The sequence below is a fragment of the Tamandua tetradactyla genome, chromosome 6 (genome assembly GCF_023851605.1).
Source record: "Tamandua tetradactyla isolate mTamTet1 chromosome 6, mTamTet1.pri, whole genome shotgun sequence".
NCBI lineage: Eukaryota > Metazoa > Chordata > Mammalia > Pilosa > Myrmecophagidae > Tamandua > Tamandua tetradactyla.
In genome coordinates this window covers 7696383-7723434 of record NC_135332.1, presented here as the reverse complement: position 1 = coordinate 7723434, position 27052 = coordinate 7696383, and the positions used below count along the sequence as shown (strand labels likewise).

General features: G+C 41.2%; 1 protein-coding gene across 2 annotated transcripts in view; it reads left to right on the top strand.

Annotated features, from left to right (window-relative positions):
* The first annotated feature begins 3250 nt into the window (after positions 1 to 3250).
* Positions 3251 to 27052, top strand: part of PRKCA (protein kinase C alpha) — a 446150-nt gene continuing 422348 nt past the window's right edge. For both annotated transcript variants that reach the window (XM_077163627.1, XM_077163626.1), the window contains exons 1-2: positions 3251 to 3491; positions 6415 to 6446. In XM_077163627.1, the coding sequence (XP_077019742.1) occupies positions 3319 to 3491; positions 6415 to 6446 (205 nt within the window). In that variant the 5' untranslated portion in view covers positions 3251 to 3318. The remainder of the gene's footprint in view (positions 3492 to 6414; positions 6447 to 27052) is intronic.

Here is a 27052-nt window from a genome sequence, read left to right as displayed (position 1 = left end):
TTTCAGCCTCTACTCGATCTCTTGGCTGGGTGCTCTTGTGTTGTTAGCAATCTGCACAAATTTAACTGGTAGCCTTGGTGCTAACTTCTGACCAGGGCTTCTGACTTGCCCACCCACCATGAACTCTGACCCTGCACCCTAAGCTTACCCAATAATGTTCCCTGTCTCTTGACTTCTGCTTCACAGTTAGATCCCTGTCTCTATCCATTTCTTGAGACCTGCCAACTACTGTGATGCTAATGACCACCTACCCAAGCATTCCACCAGTTTCCTTCCCTCACAAAAACCTTGAACACAATGCCTTTAAATGAGTTTGGTTCCTATAAACCTCAAAATCAAGGTTTTTCCACCCTTAAACAATTCCTATTGCCAAACTTGAAAACAGCCTCATCTATTTGAAAAATAGACCAGCTTTCTATATAGGGTAACATATTTAACAGTTATAACTTGAAGTTATTGGTTTTATGTGAGCCACTCTTTTTTCAGAGTCATCAGTTTGATGCTCTGACTTTGATCCCAATCTCCAATCTCCAGGCCACATCTCTGCAAAGAATGTTAAGTTGGTTCCTCAAAGATAGAGGAGACAGAGGAGGATTCTGACAGTCTGCGTTCAGTCTACCATTTCCTGTTCTTTCTTGCAATTTCGCCATGAAAAGCAGGCTCTAAAAAAAATCACCAAGGCCCATGACTGGTTGACCACTCTCACCTGCAGTTCTCCTTTCCTTAATCCCCACCATTTTAATTATGCTATGGGGACTTCTCAGGTGAGCTTCAGGGACCAAGTATGGTTCACTTTCCCATCAGTCTCTGTTGGGGAGGGGTAGGTGACACTGCTTGGTAATTCCCCAGCTCCATGTCCACCACCCCAGCCACCCAACTGGGCTAAGATATAGGGAACTGATATGCTCCTGTCCAGCCAACTATCAATCAGATGTCTTCTGTTTAGTCATTTCTCCCTGTACCCTCAAGGGACAACAATATCAATAGGCAGGAAAGCAAAGCAATAACCTGAAAGGAAAGAGACATTTTCTCCCTCTGGTCCACTGACTGCTAAGGGCAGAGACTCTGCTCATACAGGAGACCGCCAAGGCCCACTTGGTTCTTAGCCCTTAATCTCTATTACTTTGCTCAGGGTTTCCCATTCTCCAACCTCAGCAACCCCACCTTCCACCTCTCCCCAATTTTTCTTCCATCCTTATATCAATACTCCAGGGAAATAGAAAGAAGTTTATTTTTATAAAATGCGTAATGACCACTGACTTAGATAATGATGGTTATAAGGAAAGAATCATGCACTTTACTCTGCGCTGTATTTGATTTACAATTTTTTTTGTATGCTGTATGGTGGGGGTCACATTTCATTATTTTTCCATGTGACTATCCCCGTATAGCAGCACCATTTGTTGAATATTGTGTTTTTGTTTGGTTTTTCATTTGTTTGCTTGTTTGTTTGGGAAATGCATGGGCCAGGAATCGAATCCGGGTCTCCCACATGGCAGGTGAGAATTCTACCATTGAACTACCCTTGCACCCCCCCAATTTACAAATTTATTAAGCAATAACTAACCATGACTTAAGAAGATAGTACATATCTTAGAAAAGTTGATACTTTAACATCTTAAGGGATCACACAGCTCATTCTCTGTCTTGATGTCTTCAGTTCATGAAGTTGTTTGGTGAATTTAGTGAATCTGACAATGAAATAAAGCGTAATGACATGATGAAAGATGTCTCTTTCTCTTATGTATCTTAGCATCCTTGGGGCAGAACTAATAAATCCTCAGCAAGTGATTACTTGGTACAGTCACATGCGTGTCCTTTGCATATCCATGCCAGCTGCCCTATTCAAGCATTTTTTTTTTTTTTTTTTTGGCAATTTACAAATGGACTGGTTGCACTCTGCACCTATCAGTATTGCAGTAATTAGTTTAGGATGAAAAGTGATTTCTAAATGAAAGTTCTGGAGTTTCTTACAAAACCAAGAAAGCCTAATAATCAACATTGTAGGTGTTGTAACCAGTGAATAACGGGATAAATAACTGGGACAAGTTCATTAACTTTCCTACCTGCTGATAATATCTGAAATACATGTTAGATGTTTATACAATAAGTAGGTGAAATATAGGTCAATAGCAATTGAAGCTAGGCTGAAGGATCAGTGCTCAATTACTTGAAATTGCTCCCTAACTCCTGCCAACTATAAAAAGCATTCTGGTCTGGGGGTTCGGCATTTTAGGGCACACACAATTAGAGTGACATTTCAGCCTTGTAAAACCTCAAACTGGTACAAGTTGATAAAACATGGGCATCGTGCCTTGGAAATACCGGTGGGTCCGGGGAAACGGGGGACGACCCAGGTGTGTGTGTGGGGGGCGGGGGGCCAAGGGAGAGTGCAGGTCCGAGCGGGTCGCACCGAGGGCCGGGTGAAGGAGGCAGTGCGTGGAGCCCCATACCGCAACTCGGGGTTCCTTTCCGCCACGCAGCAGAGGCGCAGAACTCCGATCCGGGAGAGGAGACAGCGCGGGGCGAGGAGGAGAGAGCTGAGCAGGAGAGAGTGGGAGGAGGAAGATGATGAGAGGAGAAGGCAGAGCGAAGGGAGCGGAAGAAGAGAGGAGAATGAAGAGGAGGAGTAGGCGAGAGCGACGAGAGCCCGGCAGAGGAAGGGGAGAAAAAGGGAGGAAAAGCAAGGCGGCGGCGAAGAACGGCCCGCCCCCGGCCGCTGCCTCCTCAGCTCCCAAATTCGAGCCGGCCCTTCCCGGGTCGCTGCCGACTCCTCCCCTTTCCGGGCTGCAGCGAAAACACGGAGGCGCCGAGTCCACCCGCGGCCGCGTCCTCCCGGCTCAGCGCAGCTCAACGCCGCGGCCACACCCCCCACGCGCGCCCCCACGCCCGCGCGCGCTCCTGTTCCGCGCGCCCCCACGCCCGCGCGCGCTCCCCACGCGCGGCCACACTCGCACGCGCGGCTCTCGCACTCGGGGCATGCGCGGTGGGCGGCGCCACTCCGCGCCGCCTCTGCCGCCGCGAGTAGGAAGCGCGAGCGCCCGGCGCCGGGCTGTCAGTGAGCGTGGGGCCAGCCAGCTAGCGAGCGGCTCCGGCTCCGGCTCCCGCTCTGCGCCGCTCCGGCCCGGCTCTCCCTGGCCGCCGCCCGTCCGGCCGCCGCCGCCGCCGCGCCTCCTCGCCGCTACCCCGGCCGCCGGCTCGCGCCCCCCGCCCGGGGTCGCCCACGGCCCCGCTGCCCTTCCCCCGTCCGCCCCCGCCCACCCCAACCCTCCTTGGCTGCTGCTCCCCGGCGGAGGCAAGAGGTGGTTGGGGGGGACCATGGCTGACGTTTACTCGGCCAACGACTCCACGGCGTCTCAGGACGTGGCCAACCGGTTCGCCCGCAAAGGGGCGCTGAGGCAGAAGAACGTGCACGAGGTGAAGGACCACAAATTCATCGCCCGCTTCTTCAAGCAGCCCACCTTCTGCAGCCACTGCACCGACTTCATCTGGTAGGTGCGCGCGGGGCCGGAACGCGGGACGGGCACCCCCGGGGACGCGCTCGGGGCGCCCCCGGACCTCTCTCCGGGCGCCCAGGTCCGGGGACAAGTGTCCCCTTAGCGTCCCTTGGTCCCGGGGATCCGCGCTCGGGTCCTCCAAGTCCGGGGAACTTGGAGAGCCCGCGTGAGTGCGAACTCTCGCCCGAATGCCACACGCGCTCCCGGCCCCTGACACACGCGCGGTCCGGACCCCTGGGGAAGTCACCACCCCGGCCACACACCCCCTGCCGCAGGAGAGAGGCTGGCGGGAGCGGCCGTGACATTGACCACCCCCCTTCCCCCCCCCCCCCCAGCACGGGGCCATGACTCCCACCCCCCTCCCCAGGCGTACAGGCCCTTCGCGCAGATCGCGGAGCCCTGGTTTGTCGGGTGTGAGCAAAGACCGGGACATGAAAAAGAGGAGACTTTCGAGGGGAAGAGTTTCCCGGAGGAACACGCCCTCGGACTAACCCGGGAGCGGCGGCCGCGGCGGCGGCGCTGCGCGCGGTCCAAGTTGTTGGGCAGCCGGGCGGGGCGCGTTCGGGGCTGTGGGCTTGCGGTTCCCAGCGGGCTGGGACGCCGCTGGAACTTTGGATCGCTGCCTACTGTAGCTGGTATCTGCTGGGCACCGAGAGACTTTGACTTTTCGAGGTGAACCGTAGAGAGGCGTCCAGAGGCAGCAATCTGTTGAAAGCTTGCAGTGGGGGAGGGGGATTAAAACCGAGCAGGCGAATGGCAGAAGGGCAGAGGGAGTCATTTAAAATAGACCCTGTCAACAGGAGGTTAGACCTGTAACCCTGTTGATGAGGACAGAGGCCTTACTTAAGACAAATAACCGTAACGGCTAAAGGTGTCAGAGTTCAAGTAATTTCCAGTGTACTCAAGTATTCTTGGGGGGAGTTGACAAATGGATGGTATTAGGGGTCTCTGAACCCGGCAGAACTTAATTGTGCTTTTTTTTTTTTTTTTTTTTTTTTTAATACCGGTGAGAGGATTATAGTTTTGGTCTGATTCTCAAAAGGTCTGTGTTCTTCCTCCCTACCCTCCCCCGCACCCCCCCCCCCGGAAAAAAAAAGTTTAGAAATCTGAAACTCCAGGTCCACTAGTTTGAGGAGCAGTAGCTGTGTTTTTCTCTTAGGTTGCCTGGCACCCTACCTCTTCTATCTCTTGTTGGTGGGTGTAGGACGCTCCTCCTAAGCCAGAACTGTGGCTAGGTTTCCTTAGCTCCCTGCTTTTGTGGGCCTGGAAATTGAGCTGGATGTCAGTGCCCCATTGTGTACCCCGCCAACAGCCAGCTGTGTGCATGTGTATCTTGTTATTTACAGGGGCACTAGGGAGAAGGTTTGGGTGGATTTGTCTGTGTCCATCACTCCTGGGGGAAGGTGTCTGAAAGGGCAAGCAAGCCCTAAAAATGCAGTGCTAATTGAGTGCTTAATTTTCCTTTCCCTTTGACAAATCAGCTCAAAGGTACACTTTGGAAAAGCACAGTCACGTCTGTGAATGGTCACCGCTGTGCAGTCAGCATATGAAGCAGTTGTGCTCCTAGGAGTAGGTAATTGTAGATAAGGCTTTTGACAATAAATTGTTGGAGTGTCAGAGCAAGGGGAAGAAGCATGTAGTTCAGCGCAGGTCTTCTGTCTTCCCTGTCAACTGTGAGGTTCCCTTTAAAGGGAGCAGTTATCTCAGAGTGTGGATGACTTTTGCAGAAAGTACGTGAGTTAGAGAGCAGACTTGCACCCTACCCAAGCTAGCTGTCTTCCCACTGTCAGTTGCCCTGAAGGATCTGCCCCTTGGTGAACCGCTGTGGCCAGCCAGGTCGCCAGGTGTGCTGTGAAGTGGAAATACAGGTCTTCCCCAGAGTAACCCCTTTGCGATGCTTCTCACCTCATTCTACAGCAGTCACATGCAAGTGCCAGGAAAACATCTGTCAGAAAATTCTGGCTTTAATTTTTCAGTTTTCTTTTTTTTTCTTCATTGTTTCTGTGGGTTCTTGATTTATAAGTTTCACTTAAATCTTAAAGCACAGTCATTAAAAAAAGCTAAATGTTTTGGATTGAGACATGCTTTATTTGGCAGGGTTGGTGGTGGTGGTGGTGGTGGTGATTCTGAGTTAATTATAAAGGTATGTGAAGTGCTGTGCAAATTTAAAATGTTACTTGACATAAGGGATTATAACCAATAATCTTTTGTGAAAATTTTAATGCAGGCCATTCTAGAGGAACAGTGTTTGCAATTTAATGTCCATGTCAGTGTTCTCTGCTCAGAGAGTAGGTTCTCTGAAGCAATTTAAGGAACGAAATAGCCATTGTGTGCTTTGAATACTACTGGTTCTCAATAAAAATTAGATCATCATGATCTCAAATGCAATACATGGAAATGATTTTTTTTTTGTCACATCTAATTCCTTTTAAATGGTAAGACTGATGCTGTTTGGCAATTTCTAGACCCATAATATTTTAAACAAACAGAAACCACTTTTTAGTTGTCTTCAGGAAGAAGATTTTCAGTTGGTCTTTAGGAGCAGAATTAAGTCACTTCCTTGTTTTTTTTCATTAATTCCTTTTTCTGACTTAAATATTATAGCCAACAACTTTGAATACACGATTATATTCTTGTTTTAATTTTAAGCAGGTATAACATAGGGTACAAAATTAGAAAGAAGCTTGAAATAGTGATATAGTTCAGTGATGCTATGAGGCCAAGACAGATTTTTTTTTCCAAAGTTGAATTTGTACATCAATCTGACTAGATATTTAGGCATGTTTTTCTTATCAGATCATTGGATTTCATGCATAAACCTTTGACTCTGTAGAATAATTTGTCATATAACTTGCTTAAAATATGGTATGCAAAACAAAGTATGTTAAGATATTTTGTTCTTGTTTCTGTTTTTCAGGGGGTTTGGGAAACAAGGCTTCCAGTGCCAAGGTAAGTCACCATGTTGGATTTTATTTTCAAGTACATATGAAAAAAGCGTTCCAAACAGGAATACTGTTTTAAGGAATACTGTTTTAACACTTTGTGATCCAAAAAAAATGTTTTATTTAGGTAATATTTTCAAAATATGAGGGCTGTAAATTTGGGACTTTAAAAATATCATATGGTATTGCCTAGTAATCTGCATTTAAATTTGCCTCTTTCTCATTGAAAAAAAACTTACTGTAATTTTATTTTTTCAGAGAACATTCTTATCAATAATTGCTGTCTTTGCGTGGATGTTCAGAAAAAAAAAAGGACTCACTTTGTACTCAAATGGCTTTTCTTTCTTGTTCTTCCTCTTTGTTTTTGTTCTGTTTTACCTATGCATTGGGTTGGACCCAGAGCAACTAATTTTAGGCCATATGGCATTCTAGTAAGTCTTTTTTTTTTGGTAGATAGCCGATTGTCATCCAGAACCCAGTTTGCACATTTTAAAGTTATGTAGATAATTTGATAAAAACTGATTCCTGTATGTGGCACACTTTGTCATCAGTTTGAATATCTGACAACTTAATATGATGCTATCCATTGTAAGAAGAAAGAAAACTTTTTTTCCCTCTCTGATCTGTAGTTGTATTTCACACACATCAAGTATCTAACTTTTTATACTTTCCGTTCTATTTGTTGTTGTTTTTAAACATGATAACTTGTGAAGCTATCAGAAGGACATTAGCCCACCTTCTGGCTCTCCTGCTTTTTATTTATATTATGTTTATTTAATTCTGGTTATATTTTCCATCTGGGCATAGGTTTATTATTAGGGCAAGTGGAAAGTACATTCTAGCCTAGAAAATACTTTCCTAACACTGTTTAATGTTAAGTGCATTAGGGAGAAAGGGAAGGACTATTTGTCCTTTTTACAACTTTAAAAATATACTGATAAGTTGATTACCTTTAAGAACGTCCTTAAGTTTGTGAACTTGTTTTTTATATACATTTTCTGAATATATTTTAGATATGGGTATTGTATGCTGTGATTATTCATGAATGCTCTGCCTTCCTTCTATCAGGATGTTTTATGGAGTACTTAAAGCCCCTGTTGGAGAAATCATTGAGAATTAGAGGTGGAAATCAAGGCTATTCTTTAAAAAAAGGGACTAAGAGGAAGGCATGTGGCACCAGATTCTTTGTAAAAGGTGAAAGGCAGGTGGAGCTTCTTCCAGTTCTCAAAGCGGGTCTGAGCTTTGTAAATAGGCAAAGCTTAGGTTTAAGCTTGGACATGATTTTAGGAAGTTGAAATACGTCAGGTTAACTTGGGATACTGGGCTAATGTGATTCATTTCTACTATTATATTTGGTAATGTTTTTGAATTGAATGGGAACTTATGAAAATGTAAAAGAAAACTATTTAGAAGTACTGAATTTCCTCAACTTATATTACTTGTCCAAGAGAACATGGGTAGGTTGTATTAAAAATGGTATCAGTTTCTGCATAAAAACAACTCAGGATGAGATTGGTCCCTGCTGGGCAGGCTTTGTTGGTAGGAATGATAGAGTGGTTGCCTTGTTCGGCTGGTAGGTAGACCTGCATTGCTTCTTCCTGATAGCATCTGTTGAACTGTCTGTGTATTGCAGGTTAATAGTCTTAATGCCAGCTTAAGTCTCTTTTCCTTAAATTATAAAAGTGATACTTACAAAGTTTTTAAACACAATATAAAATAAAAATGAAATTGTATACTCTACTCTGTTCCTACTGCCAGGGATAACAGCTTATTTCAAAAAATACATTCACTCACTCACACATACTTTGTTTTTTGAAAAGTAGTTCATATTTTATATTATTCTGCAACTTGCTTTTTTTTCCCCCCTCAGCGGTACATTGTAGATATCCCCCCATGTCAAAACATCAATTTTCCCTTTTAGTGGCTGAATGTGTGGGTGTATCAAATTTATTTTTCCGTTCCTCTATGGGTAGGTATTTCTATTGTTACGAAGTTCTGACTAGTATAAATACCACTGCAGAAAACATTCTTGAACCCTAGCATAGGTGTTTCTACAACAAATACGTAGACGTGTGTGTATGCGTTAAATTTTAATGAGCGCCACTAGGTTGTTCTTCAAAAAGGTACCAGTTTTCATTTCTGGTGTTAATGCACTAGAGTGCCCCTTTCCTTTCATTCTCACTGGTTTTGGATAATGTAAACCTTTTACGTTTTTGCCACTCTGTTAGGTGGAAAATGGCCTCTTTTTAGCTTCCATCTTCTAGATTGTCGTGGTGAAATTTAGTTTTTCAAATATTTTTCAGCCATTTGTATCTATTCTGGGCATTGCTTCATTTTGCCTAATATTTGAAATTCAGGATCTACAAAACAGGCAAATTGGATATGTGACTATGTGCTTTATATACTATTTCTTTGTTTTGGTAAAGAGTTTAACCTAAATTCACCAAATAATGTGCCTCCCCTCATGCATTTGCAAAATCTTAATCTACAGAAAATTTTTCAAGTATAAATCTACTTGTCCCATGCTGTCTGTTTGTTACATTTTGCTTAATATGCATAATCCATATTTAACTTCAAATAGGCACAGCCGTCATATTTTAGTGTTGTACTTGAAGCATAGGTTACCTGATTACTCTGCTTTTCAATCCCAAGAGAGAGTTACCTAGCTTTCCCTATTTCGTCTTTTTCTTAAAAATTAATCTTTCTCTTAATATTTGACCAATTTAGAATATGTTTAAGTTTTAATGTTCTCTAACTTAAGTTTTTCTTCTTGATTGGTTCTGTTTGATGGAATCTCAGTCTTATACAGGGAGACGAACATGGATAATTCATTCTCACCCATACTTGTGTCCAAACAACTTCTGGAAATAGCAGCTGGAGTTTGAGATTGCTTTTTGTATTTCTCATACATCAAAAATTTTCACCTGATGGAGGCAGTATCTTCTAGTTATTAGTATGTAGCCTGCTGCTTGGGTCAGCAGTTAAAAAATATCTGTAGCCAAGAATCCTTTTCACAAATTTTTTGAACAGGAGAGAGAGATAGTTAAGTTCTATTTGAGAGTAGCAGTTGTGCATTCATGTAGTAAGTATCCTAGCTTTAGATCTAGAATATTCTTCATCATTTTACTTAATAAATGATAAGTAAGAATTATAGACTAAAGAAGTAGTTGAGTGTTAATCCTTAAAATTAACACTCTATGCTGTTAAGGTTTGTACTCTATGCTGTTAAGAAGCCTATAGTGATGGAAGGAATTATAAGACACAAGTGTTTTGAAACACTATAGTTATTTCCCACTTCTTCTCTTCCCCCAGAAACAAATAAATGGAAGCCACAAACTTTTCTGGAGAGACATTAATTGGGTTTTTCCTCCTTAATAGACTCTGTGTCATTCTTACTGATATTGCACTACAGGTGTGCAACCCTCAAAACAGCACCAGGGCAAATAACACAGATTGATCTTATTCTCAGAATTTGCTGTCTGAATTAGTGAAACTGAGGGGCTTAAACATGGGAGAAGGAAAAACAGTGCATGGTAGGTCTAGAAGCCATAAAACATTTTTCTTGAGGTCCTTAGAGATGAAGACAAGTTTGTTCCTTTGCAGCTCTGAAATTACCCTTGTTACATGATTTGAGTTTGCCTTTTGATTTCTGTTCTGCTTGTTTGCATCATCTACTTAGTGCTTATTTTATCTCCACGAGGCCAATGGAGAGCTGGTCCGTGCCCACATTTGTTCTGTTTTGTTGTGAGGAAAAGAAGGAGGGAGCAGGGAGAGGGGATGTGTCTGGCCTGGTCAGTGATACAGGGGAGCCTTAAGCATGAAAGGTGTGCCTGTAGTTCCTAGTTTCTGCCCTGCATCGGCTAATTCCAAAAATAATTGTCACAGGACAGAACGAGCCTCCTTACTGCTCACACAGCTTGGTAGTTTGTTCTCTTCCTCTGGGACAGCATAGTCTCAACAATGGTATCTGCTGCTCTCACTGCTCTGTAGAAGAGAATGCGCCAACTCGATTTTTTTCCTCCTGAACAGTTAGTGAGACCTATACGCTTCTCTAATTACGGTGGTAGAACCAACCTCTCAGAACGTGGCCTGCTTACTTGAGGCTCCAGACAACTACTTATATAGTTAATCCCAGCATGTTTCCCCTGCTTTTTCTATTCTTTCTTTTTGTAATATCACAAAATTAAATGTACTAACACAGCATCTTTGAAGAAGATACCTTAATGGGACAGCATCTGAATGAAGAACCTTGGCTTCGAGAACCTGCAGGCTCTGAATGCCCAAAACGGGATATTTGAGGAGTCTGTAGGGAATTAATTCACATTTACATGCTTTCAGTAATGCCATTTTGAATTGGTTTTAAATCTTGACTCATTTCCCTGCTAAGAACACATCAAAAATTGTACTTACCTACAAACTCCAACTGAAGCGCTGTATTTTTTAGTAGTTAAAGGTTACAGATCAGCTCCTCTTCCTCTTTGCTGATGGTATTTCATTTTGCAGGTCTCTTTCGAGGTAGATGTTTCCTTTGGCTTCCCCAGGCAGGAGGGTGCTTTGTATCCATTCCTTCCATAAGAATGAAAGTCTGTACATGGGGGAAGAAGAGAAAGGAATCTGTGTGCTGAGGCATTGGAGAAAGCAAGGCTGAATTGGTGGCTTTTCAGAAAAGGGAACTCCAGTTGTGCTCATCTTAGGTGTCAGGGCTCTGAGGACCAAATAGTGTCGCCCCTGAGTGCCAGGAGGTAAAGGACTGCTGAGGGCCGAGTTGGGCAGAATTGGGAGGTTGGCTGACTTTAGAGGGAGTTGTCTGTCTCAGGCACTGGATTAGAAATCAGGCACTCTGATTTCTCAGGGACCTCCAGCTGCCCACTGGTTTTCAGAGTTGGTGCCAGAATTTTCCATCATCCTATGCTTTCAAAAGTGAGGTCAGCTTGGTGACCCATTTCTGTTTGGCTACCCACCCCATAATTAGCTGTATTCCTGTAGATGAACCTCTCGGGATTATCTAAGGTCCCAACATAGCAAGATCCATGATGGGTGAGTGTAATTTGAAACTCTGGAGGTTGTGCAGGAAGGTCAAGGAAACTGAGTCTCAAAGGTGGCACTGTCAGTAATGGCTACATACAAAGAAAAGTGCTTTTCTTTCAACATAGTTTTTTTCCCCCTCTGGAAAAATGTGTTAATCCTTGTTAGAGGTAGGAATGCATTAACAGAACCAATATGGGGAAGTCCCAGTTAGTGATAGATACCTGTTAGGAAATGATTTCTGATTTATGACTTTCCAAACTGCCATTCTGTTGCTCAGTACATCAAGCGGAAGCGTTTTGTTAATTATTTTATTCACACACACATATACATGCTCCCCATCAGAAGCTAGGGCTTCTCCAGTCATGTTTAATAAGTTACAGCTTCCCAGCCAGCCATCGTATGTTTTTCTTCAATTCTGTCCTCAGCACCCATTTGTCCAGCCACACCTATTTCCCTCTGGGTCATAGCCTAAAGCTTCGCTCAGGCCGGTCCTGACCCCATTCTGTTTTGTTGCTCTCCCTATTCTAGTGTCATCATTTTGTCATCCCTCCATGTGTCTGCTGCCTCTACCAGCCTCGTGAGCAAAGGACTGAGTCTAATTTCTCTTTGTGTCTCCAGTATTTAATGCAATGTCTGGCTCTTGTCACACGCTATGTATTTGTTGGGTGTGTGAATATGTAAATATTAGGAGAGAGATATTAAGAATGCACCTAGCGAAAAGGATCACAGTGACTTCTGCCTGCCCATGGTCCTTTTCTTTCTTTTTTTTAAAGCTTGTTTGTAATCCAAAGTTATATCTACTAGGATAGATCTTTAGATGACTTAAGAAAAAGTACTTCCCAAAGCTGAATGTAATCATCAGTCAAAATTATAGAGCAGAAGGTTCTAATTGTATCTGTAATAAGTTATTTATGATGCTAAGCCTAATAAAGTAACACAATAGGAGCAAACCACTTGATTTGCCTTCCTTCTTCTAACTTCAGAACTGCATCCAGACATCAGGAATGAATTTCATTGCTAAAAATAAAACAAGAGCATATTATGGGCCCTAACAAGTGGGGAAAAATATCTTGGGTACAGGGTAAAAAAATTAGAGCCATCTTTTAGTACATGTGTTAAAATAAATGTTCTATTTTATTCAGGATTGCTAATAGCTAAAAACAGATTGTCATGCTCCAGAGGGAGTAGTAGCTTAGCTCCATTGATTCTGATATTTTTAAACATCTTGTACCTGAGTTTTGATGTGAGGAGGAATGGATGAGAGTGACAAGAGAAGCTAAGGAGTAGAATGGTTGTAACTGAATTATAATCGCTCCCAAAATTTTATTCAATTGAAAGGGAAAAAAAACTAGTATTTATTAAATGCTACAATATGTCAGACAATCAGGAGCTTGTACATTTTATATACTGTGATTCAAAAAGCACGCCACCTCAATAAAATACGCAGGATTATCCCCATTTTGGACATGAGATTGCTGAAGCCCCCTATCCAGGCTGGACCAGTGGGTTTACAGTCTAACAGTTTTGCAGTAAACATTCCACAGAGCCAAATGGAAACTTTTTTGGAAGCCTGGATATATAATAAGAAAGAAAAGAATGATGTCATTAAGGGAAATACTGAAGCATTTCTTGGTGACAGAGAATTATTAAGGTTTCAGTGTCTTCATCTGTCTGCCAGCATTTCCATGACAAACCCTTTATTTCAGCTCTTGTTTTCTACCAGACCATGAAGCCTCATGTTAGACTTTAACCCAATACGTGAACATTTCCTTATTGGCACAGTATTAACAGTCAAATCTAGCTGAAATTGCTATAATTGTGTTAAAAATTCCTCTATTAAATTATACAAAGGGGAAAATGGTTTCTGGAAATAGATTTCTATCGAAAATGGAATGAAGAGGGATGATTTGATTAATTGTCAGCACAGGATAAGAATTAGTTCAGAGAAGTCTACAAAGTAAGTTGAACATAAGGGCAGTTAATCTTTAGTGCCTTCACTTGCTGGTTTTTCCCCTCAGTACCTGTACATTTTTATTATTGGTATTTTGAGGAAACAAAGTCCATTTCTCTTATCTGGGGTAACTCCCATAGATAGTTATGAAATAAATAATGAGGGTGGAAGCATGGGATATGGTTTTAATGAGTATAGATCAGGCTTTCTGTTTCCCCATCAGTATGGTAACTCCTTCCTTCCCTTAAACACAGGCCAATGGGACAAACTTGGGTGAAGGGTTGGGTAGGAGGGCACTCCAGTTCACAGCTGAATTCTGAGAGTAAAATTTTGTTATCATGATCACTTAAAGCCTGTAACCTTCAGTTATCCTATTGGTGAAATCATGCCTCTTACAGTGATACATACAGCAGCTTATACACTGCGGTGCCTGAAGTCTGTGTTGTAAGGGTTTTCCTATATTTAGAACACCACAATTAATAAACACCCATATAGCATTTACTGTCAGACACTGTTCTCAGCACTTTTTATTAACTCAATCTTCACAACAAATCTGAAGAGGTAAGCGGTGCTAATATCCCCATTTTACAGATGATGAAACTGAGGCACAGAGAGGTTTAACAACTTGTCCAGCATCACATAGTTAGAAAATGGTGGAAATGGATCAAAGCCAATTACCCTGGGTCGAGAATCACTGTGTTTAATCCCTGTGCTCTGTCACAATTCCTCATTTTTTTGTTTTGTGAGATTGTAAATGATACCATTAACCTGATTTGGAGGTACCTAAGAATGAAGCATTGTTCAACTCAGTGCCACTTGCATACTTAGTGCCTGTAGTGGGAGATTAGACCACATGTGCAAATACTTCGTTGTCTCTATGTCATGCTGGATACCGCAGGACACGAGGCAGAAAGCCTGTCATCGGGGAGCTTAGATTCACGCTCAGAAGACATACATGAAAACAGCTGATCATAAAATAAGTCTAAATGAAGTAGAGGCTGTTGAAGCATGTGGGAAAGAGAGAGGTATCTTCTGGGCTTATTGGTAGGTGGTTTTTTATTTGGGCTTTGTAGGATGCATGAAATTGGGTGGGAAGTTGTAGGATGCATGAAATTGGGTGGGAAGCTGGGGGACGGATGTTCTAGGCTGAGGATATAGCCTAAGCAAAACAAGAGTGGCCACGCCATTTGTGATGCTGCCATTTGCTGATCCCCAGATGAAGAACGGATAGGAGGGGCTACTTCATGGTTTCCCACACTCTTCTCCTGCACTAAATACATTTCTACCTGTATCTATTTTTTTTATTATTTTTCAGAAAAATGTTGCAAATACAGAGTAAAACATTGTATGTCCCTGTAATGTAAGCGATACATTGTATTGGGGCTTGGAAAAATAATGTCTTGCTTTTAAAACGCATGCTGCTTTGACTTTGTCCCAAGGGTTTCTCTCCCGTACTGAATGAAGCTGGGAGACGAAAGCCTTACGGCATGGAAATGATGTGACTGTGGTTAATACACTGGGTTGTATTAGATATATTCATGCACATTTATAAGGGGAGCAATAAAGAAATAAGATACATATATTTTAAATCAGTATTGCTCTCTGTTCTAAAAACTCCCTGCTGATTTATTCATCCAAATTTCTGTTTCCCCATCAGTATGGGGAACTCCTTCCTACCCCTAAACGCAGGCCAATGGGATACAACCGTAGTTGATAAGGAGACCCAGGGGCACTGGGAGGATCCTGCGTAGCGCTGCCCCCCACCCCAGGTTGGATTGAAAGATGGGTTTTCGTCTGGGCTTCAGATTTGTGTAATGAAAGTTTCTGTAACACTGCTACTGTGTTGATGCATACTCAGCGATGTGCGACTGTTCCATGAGGAAGTGACATTTCTGTTCCTGCACTACAGGAGGGGAAGCTGGGACAGAGAGAAGTTAAGTAGCTTGTCCGTGATCATGCCACTGGCAAGGGCTAGAGCAGTGATATGAAACCAGGCAGATTTAGTAAATAGTTGGGTTTTAATCGCAGTATTTTTTTGGTGTCTGAAGCTGTGCAGATAAGTAGCCAAGCCACTTTCCTCATTTACTCTCTATTTGTTTTTCCCTTCCCGCAGGTTTTCTAATAAAGTATGATGTGTGGATCTCTTTGTTGTAACTGGAATATAATTCTCATTGATTCAAGAAAAGCCTGGCTGACTCTTGTAAAAGGCTTCTGTTCTCTTCAGATTTAATATTGAATGGCATTAAATAAGCTTAAATTGTTTTCTTTCTTTTGTTAAATTAATACATACAGCTATATATCCTCAACGGACTATATGAAAATTAGGAGACTACTTGTCTTTTGAGTTTTAGATATTACAATTTAATTCTAAACTATTTATTAACTGTAGAGGACAGTTAAACACATACCTGCTTTCTTTTATTTTCTAAACATAAAATGTTTTTCTTAATGCAATCGTTGTAATCAGGAAAGTTGTATATGGATGATTTAAAATTTAATAGGGGGATTACAGAAAAAAATGCTCATGTTGTGAGTCATTTCTCCAACAATTTTGAAAAATTTTTTTTTGAGTAAATCCAATTTTTCCCCCCACAGACTGAGTTTGTTTAAAGAATAATGTTAAAGTGATTTGTGGTTTTAGTTTCACCTTAATTTCTCCATTCTGAGTTATTTATTAAAATGGAAAACTACTTTAACATTCTTCTGTTTAAATTTAAAAACACGACTTTAGTTTCATTATCTGTCTCTCTGTGCACCACATATATGTTCTTTTAAAAATCAAGTGATAAACAGTTCAGAGACATGCAGGACTGATTTTTTTTTATTTTTAGACTCAAATTCCAGTTTAGGAACAAGAGCTGATACTTTAATTATCCTTCTTTTCTCTTTTTTTGCTTAATTGCACAATAAAGCACCACAGCACCTGCTGGTATTGAGCTGAATCTGTGCTCATTTGATGCAAATTAACTTGCAAAATCACATTTTATAAAGATTAATTATTGCACTGGAGCACTGGAATAGTTAGTATGCTTGAGACTTGCCATAGTGGTCTAAAATGAGTCTAATGAAATGCTGTTGAGAAAATAATTTAGACAAAAGTTAAAGCTAATAGAGATCAAAGGGATCACTCACTGGGAGAGGCTCTGTGCATTTTAATTTAATTTCTCAATTAATATGAGGTGTTATACTAAACCTTTTGCTGATGTTTTATTTTTAGAGCATGAACTATACTAAATAGCATTTGCAATATTAATTTTTTTTTTTTTTTTTTTAGCATGGGCAGGCACCGGGAATCGAACCTGGGTCCTCTGGCATGGCAGGCAAGCATTCTTGCCTGCTGAGCCACCATGGCCCGCCCTGCAATATTAATTTTGATTGCATCAATTGTGAACAAGATGATTTTGGCTCACTGGTCTGTTGATGGAGAATTATTGAAGGCCCAAATTTTATCTCAAAATTATGAAGCAGGTCGTATACTTTTGACTTTGTTTGCATTTCCCATGTGCTCCCTTGGTGTCACGTTATAATTGACATTCTGTATATTTTATCCTAATAACCGACACCTATATGGAGACTTTTTTTTAACTTTTTTATTGTATAATATAACATATATACAAAGCAAAGAAATAAAAGAGCAATAGTTTTCAAAGCATTCTCCAAAAAGTGGTTACAGGATAGATCCCAGAGTTTGTCATGGGCTACCATACGACCCTCTCATATTTTTCCTTTTAGCTGCTCTAGAATATAGGAGGCTAGAGGGCTTAAATATTTTTTATTATCACAATCGACTTTTTTTCTTTCTTTTTTTGTGAGCAATAACATATATACAAAAAACCTGTAAATTTCCAAGCACAGCACCACAATTAGTTGTAGAGCTATTTCAGACTTTGACATGGGTTACAATTTCACAATTTTAGGTTTTTACTTCTATCTGCTTTAAAATACTGGAGGCTAATAGAGGTATCAGTTTAATGACTCAGCATTCATAGTCATTTGTTAAGTCCATTCTTCTATGTATAATTCCACCATCACCTTTGATCTTTCGATACCTCTCGTTGGGGTTGTTTGGGCTATGGGAATTCTAACTTTTTGATATTGGAAGGGTCTGTCACTAATATGGGGTAGGGAAGTGAAACTGTCTGATGTTCTGGAGAGGCTGGGCTAGGTGTCAGGACTTATCTGGACCAGGGGCCCATCTGGAAGTTGTAAGTTTCTGGAAACTTACGCTAGTCCATGGAACCCTTGTGGAATCTTATAAATTGCCTTAGGTGTTCTTTAGGATTGGCTGGAATGGTCCTGGTTGGTGGTTGGCAGGTTAGGATAGCTCCCCTTAATAAGAGCAACCTCCAGAGTAGCCTTTTGACTCTATTTGAACTCTCTCTGCCACTGATACTTTATTAATTACACTTCTTTTCCCCCTTTTGATCAGGATGGAATTGTTGAGCCCATGGTGCCAGGTCTGGATTCATCCCTGGGACTCCTCTCTCATGTCACCAGGGATACTTTCACCCCTGGATGTCATGTCCCACATCGGGGGAATGGCAATGATTTCACTTGCAGAGTTGGGCTTAGAGAGAGTGAGGCCACATCTGAGCAACAACAGAGGTCCTCCAGAAGTAACTCTTAGGTATGCCTATAGGTAGTCTGAGCTTCTGTGCCACCTATGTATGTGGAAACTTTTTCTTAGAATTAAAAACAATAATAATTTTTTTGAAGTAGAATATATCCATGGCAGGTGGGCAAAACTTTTGGTCACCAAGAAAGAACTTGAGTAGCTTTCTTATAAGACATTGGATTTAATATTGCTTAAATTATGATGTATTTCTAAGTGATTAAAAAAAACGTGCTTGCGTTTAAATGAAGGTTAGTAAGCTGAGTTCATGTACGAGGACTGACCTATCTTGTCTTTGGTGAGTCCTGTGGTCACAGGATCAGGAAGTACCGTGATCTTAGAATTTAGCAGAAGAAAGAACTGTAGAGAGCTCTGCTCCAGTTCCTTGAACTTACAGCTGTGAAATTGACTGAGTTAAGGAATTTGCTGAAAACCCAGCCACAAGAGGGTGACCACCTGAAACTCAACCCCTGACTCCTTCAGTGACTCTATGTTCTCCAGGACCTTTTCACCTCCTGGTAGCTCCTAAGTCTTTATATTTAACCTTACTTTGTAGTCTTGAATCTTGGTGGTGTTGCCAGTGAGTATAGAGTTCATCCAACCATGTCTAAATTTAAAAATAAATGAAAAGGAACAAGGAAGCCTACAAACAAAACAGACACTGGATTCCTTTTATTTTCTTTGAACAATGGCAGTGTCTTTTAGGAATCCATTTTCATCTTGCCTGAAGTCTAGGCGTTTTACTAAGTACCTAAGGATTTTATGTTTTGCTTTTATAATTTATAAAGAGTTTGATAATAATATATAAAGACTTTGTTTAAAATATTGTATTAAGCATTCTTAAGACTTTTGAATTTGTGTTGGCTGAGAATTCATGGGCAAGGCAAATTGACTGTCCTTAAAAATATTTTTTCTCTGTCTCTTACCTCTAGTTTAAACTTTCTTACCATGACTCTTTGAGATATGCTACAGCCCTAGTTTTTCTTAGCATTCTATTGATCTTACATTGATGAGAGATTACAGTAGATGATTTTGCACCTTATGTTTTACTTAAGTTATAGACATATGTGTCAATTAGTGTTCAGTTAATCTGCAAACATATGTGTTTTTAGTAGCCTAACTAGATTCAAAGGGTGACTGAATACCATCATAAAGTTTATTCTTTGGTGGTTATGCCTTCTGTAGTATAAATGACCCCAGCCTTAGAATTAAAATGAATTGTTGAAGGTGGTAAAAGCCTTTATTTCCTGTAGTTTTAGTATTGTTGCCTTGAAAATAAAGATACAGAAATCAGCAGACGAAATATACATAATGACAGATCTGATGATAAAACAGATAAAAACAAATTGAACATGGATATTTATGCATGCCTTTTCTCAGTATTTCTTTAGTGTCTGAAACCAAGCACACATAATCATCTTGTTGTAAATGTTTTTCTTTATCTGCTGAATTTCCAATTAGCTTTAAAAATGGGCCTAGAACTATGGTTGTTATTTTCTCCTTGATAAATTTCCCTGCATTATACCTGAACATTCTTTATTGTACCACGAGTCTTTGAATCATGTTCACACTTAGGACGTCTGAGAAATTATCACTGCTGATTTGATATGTATGAATGATTTTGAATATGTTTGAGTGGACTTAAGCACTAAGGGCAGAAAGTTTCCATGTCACCTTCTTTAGTGCTGCTTTATGCCAGCTATATGAATAACAGACTTCCTACCATCTTGAATAATAGACTTCCTTTTCAAATAATTCAGCTCTCTCTTCTGGAAAATTCTTTGGTGGTTCCACGAGTCGGGGGTAGACTTCCATTTGTTTCATGAACTCAAACTTATGCCAACATCTCATCCTGAAATGATCAAGCCATCCTTGGCTCTAAATGAAGAGTTCTTTTTCATCAACCTACTTCTTAAACCTTTGGAGGAGATAGTTGTTTTTTTTTTTTTCCCCTCCAGACATTATTTTGAATTAATCTTAGATCTAGAGAAAAGTTCAAAAATGGTACAGAGTGTTTTTGTATGCCTCTCACCCAGTTTCCCCCAATGTTAACATCTTACATAACTTCACTGCAATGATCAAAACCAGGAAATGGACACTGGTGAAATATTCTTAATTTGTTTTTAAAATGCCTTTGTAACTTCACCTAGTTGTTAGTTTATGCACACACACACACACACGTACACACACATTATTATTATGGGAAAAAAACCAACAGAGTGTTTTTCCATCAAGGTGTCCAAATTGAGAACAGTTGACTTAATTGAATTGGTTAATGTTAAATTTTGCAGCATGCAAAATGCACCATGGAAACCTCTACTGCATGCTACTTGTGTAAAACTAGGGTGTCAGAAGCCTTTCTAAATACCTGATACTCACTGGATCTGTATGCAAATTTTAGTTTTTACTAAGTACTTCCATGGGCAAGAGGCGCCTGTGTGTATGTGTGGGTGTGTAGCTGTCTGTTGGGGACGGTGGTGGAAAGAACTGCTGTAGAGCCATTTACTTGTCTAAACCTCACCCACATGACTACATACCGTCTTGTTTGTTCTGGTATTTTAATTTCTTACACAATATCAAAATTGGGTTTTGGAGTTATATTTGTACCCTGGAACATCTGGGGGCAAAGAGAATCAGCATGTGAGACGTGATAGAGTGTGCTACTGTTTGAAGAAGCAGATGATCAGCGACCCCTCGACATGCCGCGTACAGATTTATACATAGCTGTTGATATGAGGCAGGAGGGTTTTCAGAAGGATTAGCGGGCTCATTCATTGTTAATCAGGGAGTTTAAAATATCACTGAACAGGTAGCCTTAGACACACACTGTGCCTTAAGAGGTACTTTCATCAAGAAATATGTCAATATGTGTTAACTAATGTATTAAAACATTGAGAGAGAGCTTCCAGTGATAAACGAGTATAGGTCTTAGAATTAGGTAATGTTGGTTTGAATCCAGTTTTGGTCTCTGTCCTCTTCTGTAATGGTGGAGTTGGACTTGATTAAGGGTAGCAAATAAGCTGCCTTCTTGCAAGCTCCAGTGGCAGATGAGACCAATTCCAGTGGCAGATGAGACCAATTAATCACGGTCCTCTTTCGACCTCAGAATCCTTCTCAACTCAGCGTTCCAGTCATTTGATTGGAATTGACGTAGGAGACAGAATCTATTTGCCATGCCTTGGCAATAAATCCTACCTAGTTCCCTTCTAGATACTGATCTCCCGAGGACAGAGAAGGAAGCTCCTTGGATGCTCTGAATTTCTGTAAACTCAGTGTTTATATAGAATGTATTTTTCCCACTTCACTGAATTCTTTCCTGCATATTGGGAAAATAATCCAGGGAAGTGAAAAATTCCCCAAAAATGTTATCATTGAACTAGTGAAGGTTTTATGCAGAGCAAACCATTGTCTGCTGTGTATTAGCCTTAGACCAGGAATTGAGTTGGCTTAGAAAGAAAATTTTAAAACTCCTGTAAATTCCTCATTTTTGTTTTTGTTTTTTTTTTTTATTAATTAAAAAAAGAATTAACAAAACAATTAGAAATCATTCCAATCTACATGTACAATCAGTAATTCTTAATAACATCACATAGTTGCATATTCATCATTTCTTAGTACATTTGCATCGATTTAGAAAAAGAAATAAAAAGACAACAGAATAAGAATTAAAACAATAATAGAAAGAAAAAAAAACAAAAAAAACAAAAACAAAAAACCTATACCTCACATGCAGCTTCATTCAGTGTTTTAACATAATTGCATTACAATTGGGTAGTATTGTGCTGTCCATTTCTGAGTTTTTATATCCGGTCCCGTTGTACAGTCTGTATCCCTTCAGCTCCAATTATCCCTTCTCTTTTTTTTTTTTTTTTTTAATTAACGGAAAAAAAGAAATTAACCCAACATTTAGAGATCATACCATTCTACATATGCAATCATTAATTCTTAACATCATCACATAGATGCATGATCATCATTTATTTTTGTTTTTCTTTATTAGCAGGATGTAAAATATTCAATGTGTCTGATTTCTGCCAGCGTTTCCCTACTATCCAATATACGTGAACCCCTTGTAGTTGAAATCTGGTATTTGAGACACGTATTAGTTTTGTGGTCATTTTATAGCATTCTGTGACCCAAATAATCGCTTTGGAGTTCCCCCTCCTCTTTTTTATTGTCTGGACAGGAGATAACAAAATAGCTACTAGGAGTAGACTTTTGTACTTGATCTTTTAGAAGCCTTAATGAACGATGAAATAATGGTACCCTCACCCCAGAGATGCTTGGTGATAGTGGGAGTTAGATTTCTGTATTAAGAAATGCATAAGAGGAAATTATGTTGGAAATAGTTAAGTTAGGCTCCACATGTTCCTAAAACTGTTTGAGAACAGAGTGTGGGGAGGGTAAAAAGCCCTGAAGGCGGGTAGTTGAGCTTTATTGAAAGCTCGCTTACAATCCTTTGAGCTAGCTTTTTAGTTGGCAGGACTGCATGCTTTTGCGTGCACAAATCCTATTTGTACAAATCTGACCTTTAAACCGATTTCCATTCTTATCTCCCATCCTCGTCTTTTCCTCCTTTGAAGCTTGCCTTTTGTGTGAAGTTTTGGGTTTTATGGTTGATGTTTGGCTTGAAGACCTAATATCTAGCCATGCACATGCTAGATAATTATTTATTCAGTACGTATTGTCTACCAGGCACTGTACCAGTTGCTAGGAAAAATAGCAGAACCTAGCATTTACTAAGAAAGCCCCATGTTAGGGGTGCACGGGTGGTTCAGTGTTAGAATGCTCGCCTTCCATGTGAGAGACCCGGATTCAGGTCCCAGACCATGCACCCCCACCCCCCGCCAAAAAAATGCCCAGTGTATATAGCTGTGTGTTAAGCACTTTATATAGATTTTTTTCTTCACTTAATCTTCACAACAAATGAGGATGGGTTCTTTTTTGGATGAGGCTCAGGGATGGTTAAAGTATTGTCTGAATCTTTCTGCCAAGTGGCTAGGTGAGTATTAAAATACAGATTTTAATCATTGATATACTGTTCTTCTTCTAATAACACATGGATCTGTATATTTTTATAAGCAAATTCCTAATTTTTACACCTTGAATCCAGATGTTGTGTTCCCCCCACCCCTCCCCACAATCTCACATGATAAAAGGTGGAAAATTCATCTGTAAAACATGCTCTTTAATTCCCTGTTTTATGTCCTGATGGTATAGGTGATGTCAAATTTGGTAAACCTTAAATCAGGGAAGTTTCAAAGATGCCTTGAATGGTTTTATATTTAATAAAAGATTAATTCAGTCCTAACATTTTGCTTTACAGGAGCGTCCCCTTTTTTCTTCCCCCCCTTCCCCGAGTTTGGGAACTGCTGGGAGCTCGTGGAAGCATTTTGTAATTTTACGCCTGCTCTGTGCATCCTTTCTGAGCTGCCAAGATCAATTACCTTGAACTTACCCAGAGCAGGGTATAGTCTGGCCATCACAGGCTGAGCCTCTCTTAGAGCTGCTGGGGTGTCTGTGTTTGCCGTGGTCCCCAGTTTCATAGTTTTGGGCCCTATTCATGTGGGCCTCTTGTTTGCTGTATTTGTAAATTTTCAATATTCTAGAGTTTGATAAAGGGGAAATTTATTGAAAGTGATATCAAACAAATTGAAAAATCAATTCATTTTAAAATATTGCTAGATGTTTCTTCCATCTTCTAGTTTCATAATAAATATTTGAAATCAGCTCTGTAAACTTACATATGTTCTTCATCCTTATGGCTTATGTTCTTTGTTTCAGTTCAGTCGTCCTTTCTGTTTCGTATTTACTTCATCTCTAATCTTTTTAGAATTTGTAGTCCTAAGATCATTAGCTATTGTTTAAATATTAATCTAACAAGCTTGAAGGGGAATTATTTCACCAAATGTCATTTAAAATTTTAGGCAGCTATTAATTCAACAGGTATTTTTTAACATTACTACAGGGGGCAGGCACTGTGTCTGATGCTGGAGTGAAAGTAAGCAAAGCTGAGACAATCTCTGCTATAATCCCTCTAGTAAAGGACCCAGCCACTGGTCCGTCATGGACAGGTAACTCAAGATTGCTTTTGAGTTATAACCGAAAGGGCTGCAGGACCATGACAAGGGGCCTAACTTCACCTGAGAGTCAGGAATGACAGTTGAGCAACCTCTAAAGGATGAGGAGGCATTAACTAGGTGAAGCAGAAAGGAGCAACCAGCATATGCAAAGGCCCTAAAAGGAGGGAGTGCTGTGTGCCCTGGGAACTGACAGCAGCCTGGAGCGGTCCGCGCGTTTTGAGGGAGGACCAGTTAGGGTAAGGAAAAGCCAGAGAGGTCTCAGCCCCTGCAGGACATAAAGCCCGAGTGAAGGATTTCAGTCCTTTAGCCTAAGGAATGTGGGACTCCATCAGAGAGCGTTGGGCCTTGGGTGGACAGAATTTCCTAGGGAAGGTCCTGCCTACTGTTGTTCTATGGAGAATTAATTGATCTGGCCAAGGGTGGATGGATGGTAGGTCAGTGAGGAGGCCATTCCTCTTCCAGTGAGAGATTTTTGGTTCCTGAAACTGGAGAGGTGGCAGCAGAGAGATGTTTAGAGATTCAGGATCTGTTTAGGAGGAAAAGTCAGCAGATGCGGCGATGCATTAGACATGGAAAGGAGAGAGAAGGGTGCCAAGGATTAAGACTGGCGTGGCTCAGTGATTTGTGGTAAGCTCCAGGAAGACCAGGTTTTGGGGACTATCCTGCAGTGTTGAAACTGTGGAATGAAAGGCACCTTACCTCCAAGGGGGTGAGATGTCAGAAAGGCAGCTGGCTCCAGGGTCAGGAGCCTGGAAAGGAGCAACCAGGACTGGAAAACAAGTGTGAGCATCTTCTGCTCCCAGGTTGAATGGAATAGGGGCAGGATCAGAGGGCCTGGATCATAGGGCCTGGAGAGAGGGAGGAAGGACAGTGAACTGGGAGGGTCCGCAGAGTTGGCCCAGCAGTACCCCATGCCCGGCCGCTAAGTAGATGGACAGAAGCCTGCAGGAGATCAGGGGCTGCTAGAGAGGTAGTGCAAAAGCAGGGACTGTGGTGTTAAACCGAGGAGCAAAGAGTGGAGGAAATGGGGCCACAGCAATCGAAGTAGAGATTCCCTGGGCAGTTCTGACGATTGTTATGTTAAACACATTACACTGTTCCTCAGAACAGTACTGTCTTCCAGTGTATTGTCTTTGAGGTTATGACTCCATAAACGTATCTCTTTCTACCAGCCAGGCTGGAAATGTTGTCACCCTGTTTTCCTTCTTTTGAAAGAAAGGGAAAAAACTTGAAGGTTGGTCTCACTCAACCCCTTCTCTCTGCTTGCCACTTGGGTATTAATACAGAAGAGAATGGCTAGGAAGATAATCCGTTCCCACAGATTATCAGTTTGCATGTGATTCAGGTAGATACCAGCTGTTGTCCCCCTTCTATTATGTACTCAACCAGGACATTTGTATGTAATGGTGAAAAGACTTCTTAACTATTTTTTTTTTGAGTTGTACAGCTGTAATATCTACTCATACTGTCAAAACAGATAAAACCAGATCAGTGGGCAAGCAAGCATTTATCAGTATTTTATTAAGAGATTTTATTAAGCTAGAATATTCTATCAGAGATCCATCTCCATTTGCGAGTATTTTGTTAACAGGGCCTCAGGATGATTGCAGGAAAAGGGGTTTGAGGAGGGTCATGTGCTCTCACATAAACTAGATTTTATGTGAGTAGGGTGGAATGTGACAGGAGGGCGGGTACCTTAAAGGATTAATGGAGAACCTTGCAGGAATGAAGAAGGCACATTCTTAATTTGTGATTTCATTCTTTCTGCTCTTGGATAGACCATTTCTGTTCTCGCTTACAATTTTATCTATTTTCATTACTGTTCCAAATTTTTAATGCCTGGAGCAATTCCGTAAATTAACAAGGTGGGGATATCCAAGGTGATGCTGATAAAGACAGTCCTGAAGATATGCCTTATTTGCTGCTTTGGGGTGATATGTAGAGATGGGATGTCAGAAAGAACGATTTGGAGTCTTCTCTTAGCTCCCTGCTTCTTGGACTTGGGTTAGCTGTGTCCACTGAGTACCTCGCCATGGTAATTTTGAGTGAAAGACTACGTATCCCATGCTTCCTGGCCTCCCAACCTTTCCCTTGGTCTCATTTCTCCCTTTTGTGTTTGCTCTCCTAAACTTCTGAAGACTCCCATTTGCATCTCTTCTGCTCTCCCATGTGGTTGATGCCATTTGATGTATTCAGTATCTTTTCACTTTTGTGTTAATTGGCACTGGCAAAGTTATGCCATCGCAACACTGTAATCCCCATATCTCAGTGGCTTGACATAACAGAGGTTTGGTTCTCCCTTGAGTCACTGGGGCACTCTTCTCCACCCAGTCATCCAAGGTCTTGTGGCTGTAGCGTCTAGAACCAGAGGCACTGGGAAAGATGGAGACTGGAGAACCACACTCAGGGTCTCCATTATTTCAGCTCAGGGGCAGCATATCCCCTCACAGCCCATTGCTCACAGTAAGCCATGTGGCCCTCTAATTGTTGGAGGAGGGAGATGGGAGGATTGCAATGTAGGGAAGCAAATGGAGAATTTGGTGAGTTTTCTTGTCTTTCTTTCTGGGAAGGAAATGCCTACAACTATGTTGTTATAGTATTACCTGGGTTGTTACATGCACTGCTATATCTAGCCTTTCCATAATGGAAACTGTCTTCAAGACAATGTAAACTGACACACAGACCCTGTTTTGTTAAACCACTTAAATTTATGGTTAACTTTACCCTTTTATTGTTGAAGATTTGATCATTATTTTCCTTTTGAAACCAATGGTAGCCGACCAGTTGTTTCTGGTTCAGAATAAACTGAGGCAAAAGAAAACAACTTCTGCTGCATTCATAAGATGTGTAATTGGAATGGGCCATGGGGATTCTGGTGATACCCAGGGCATCTAACTTGTTAGTTTCTTAGTTTCTGCTCTGGGGTTTGGTGGCAGGTG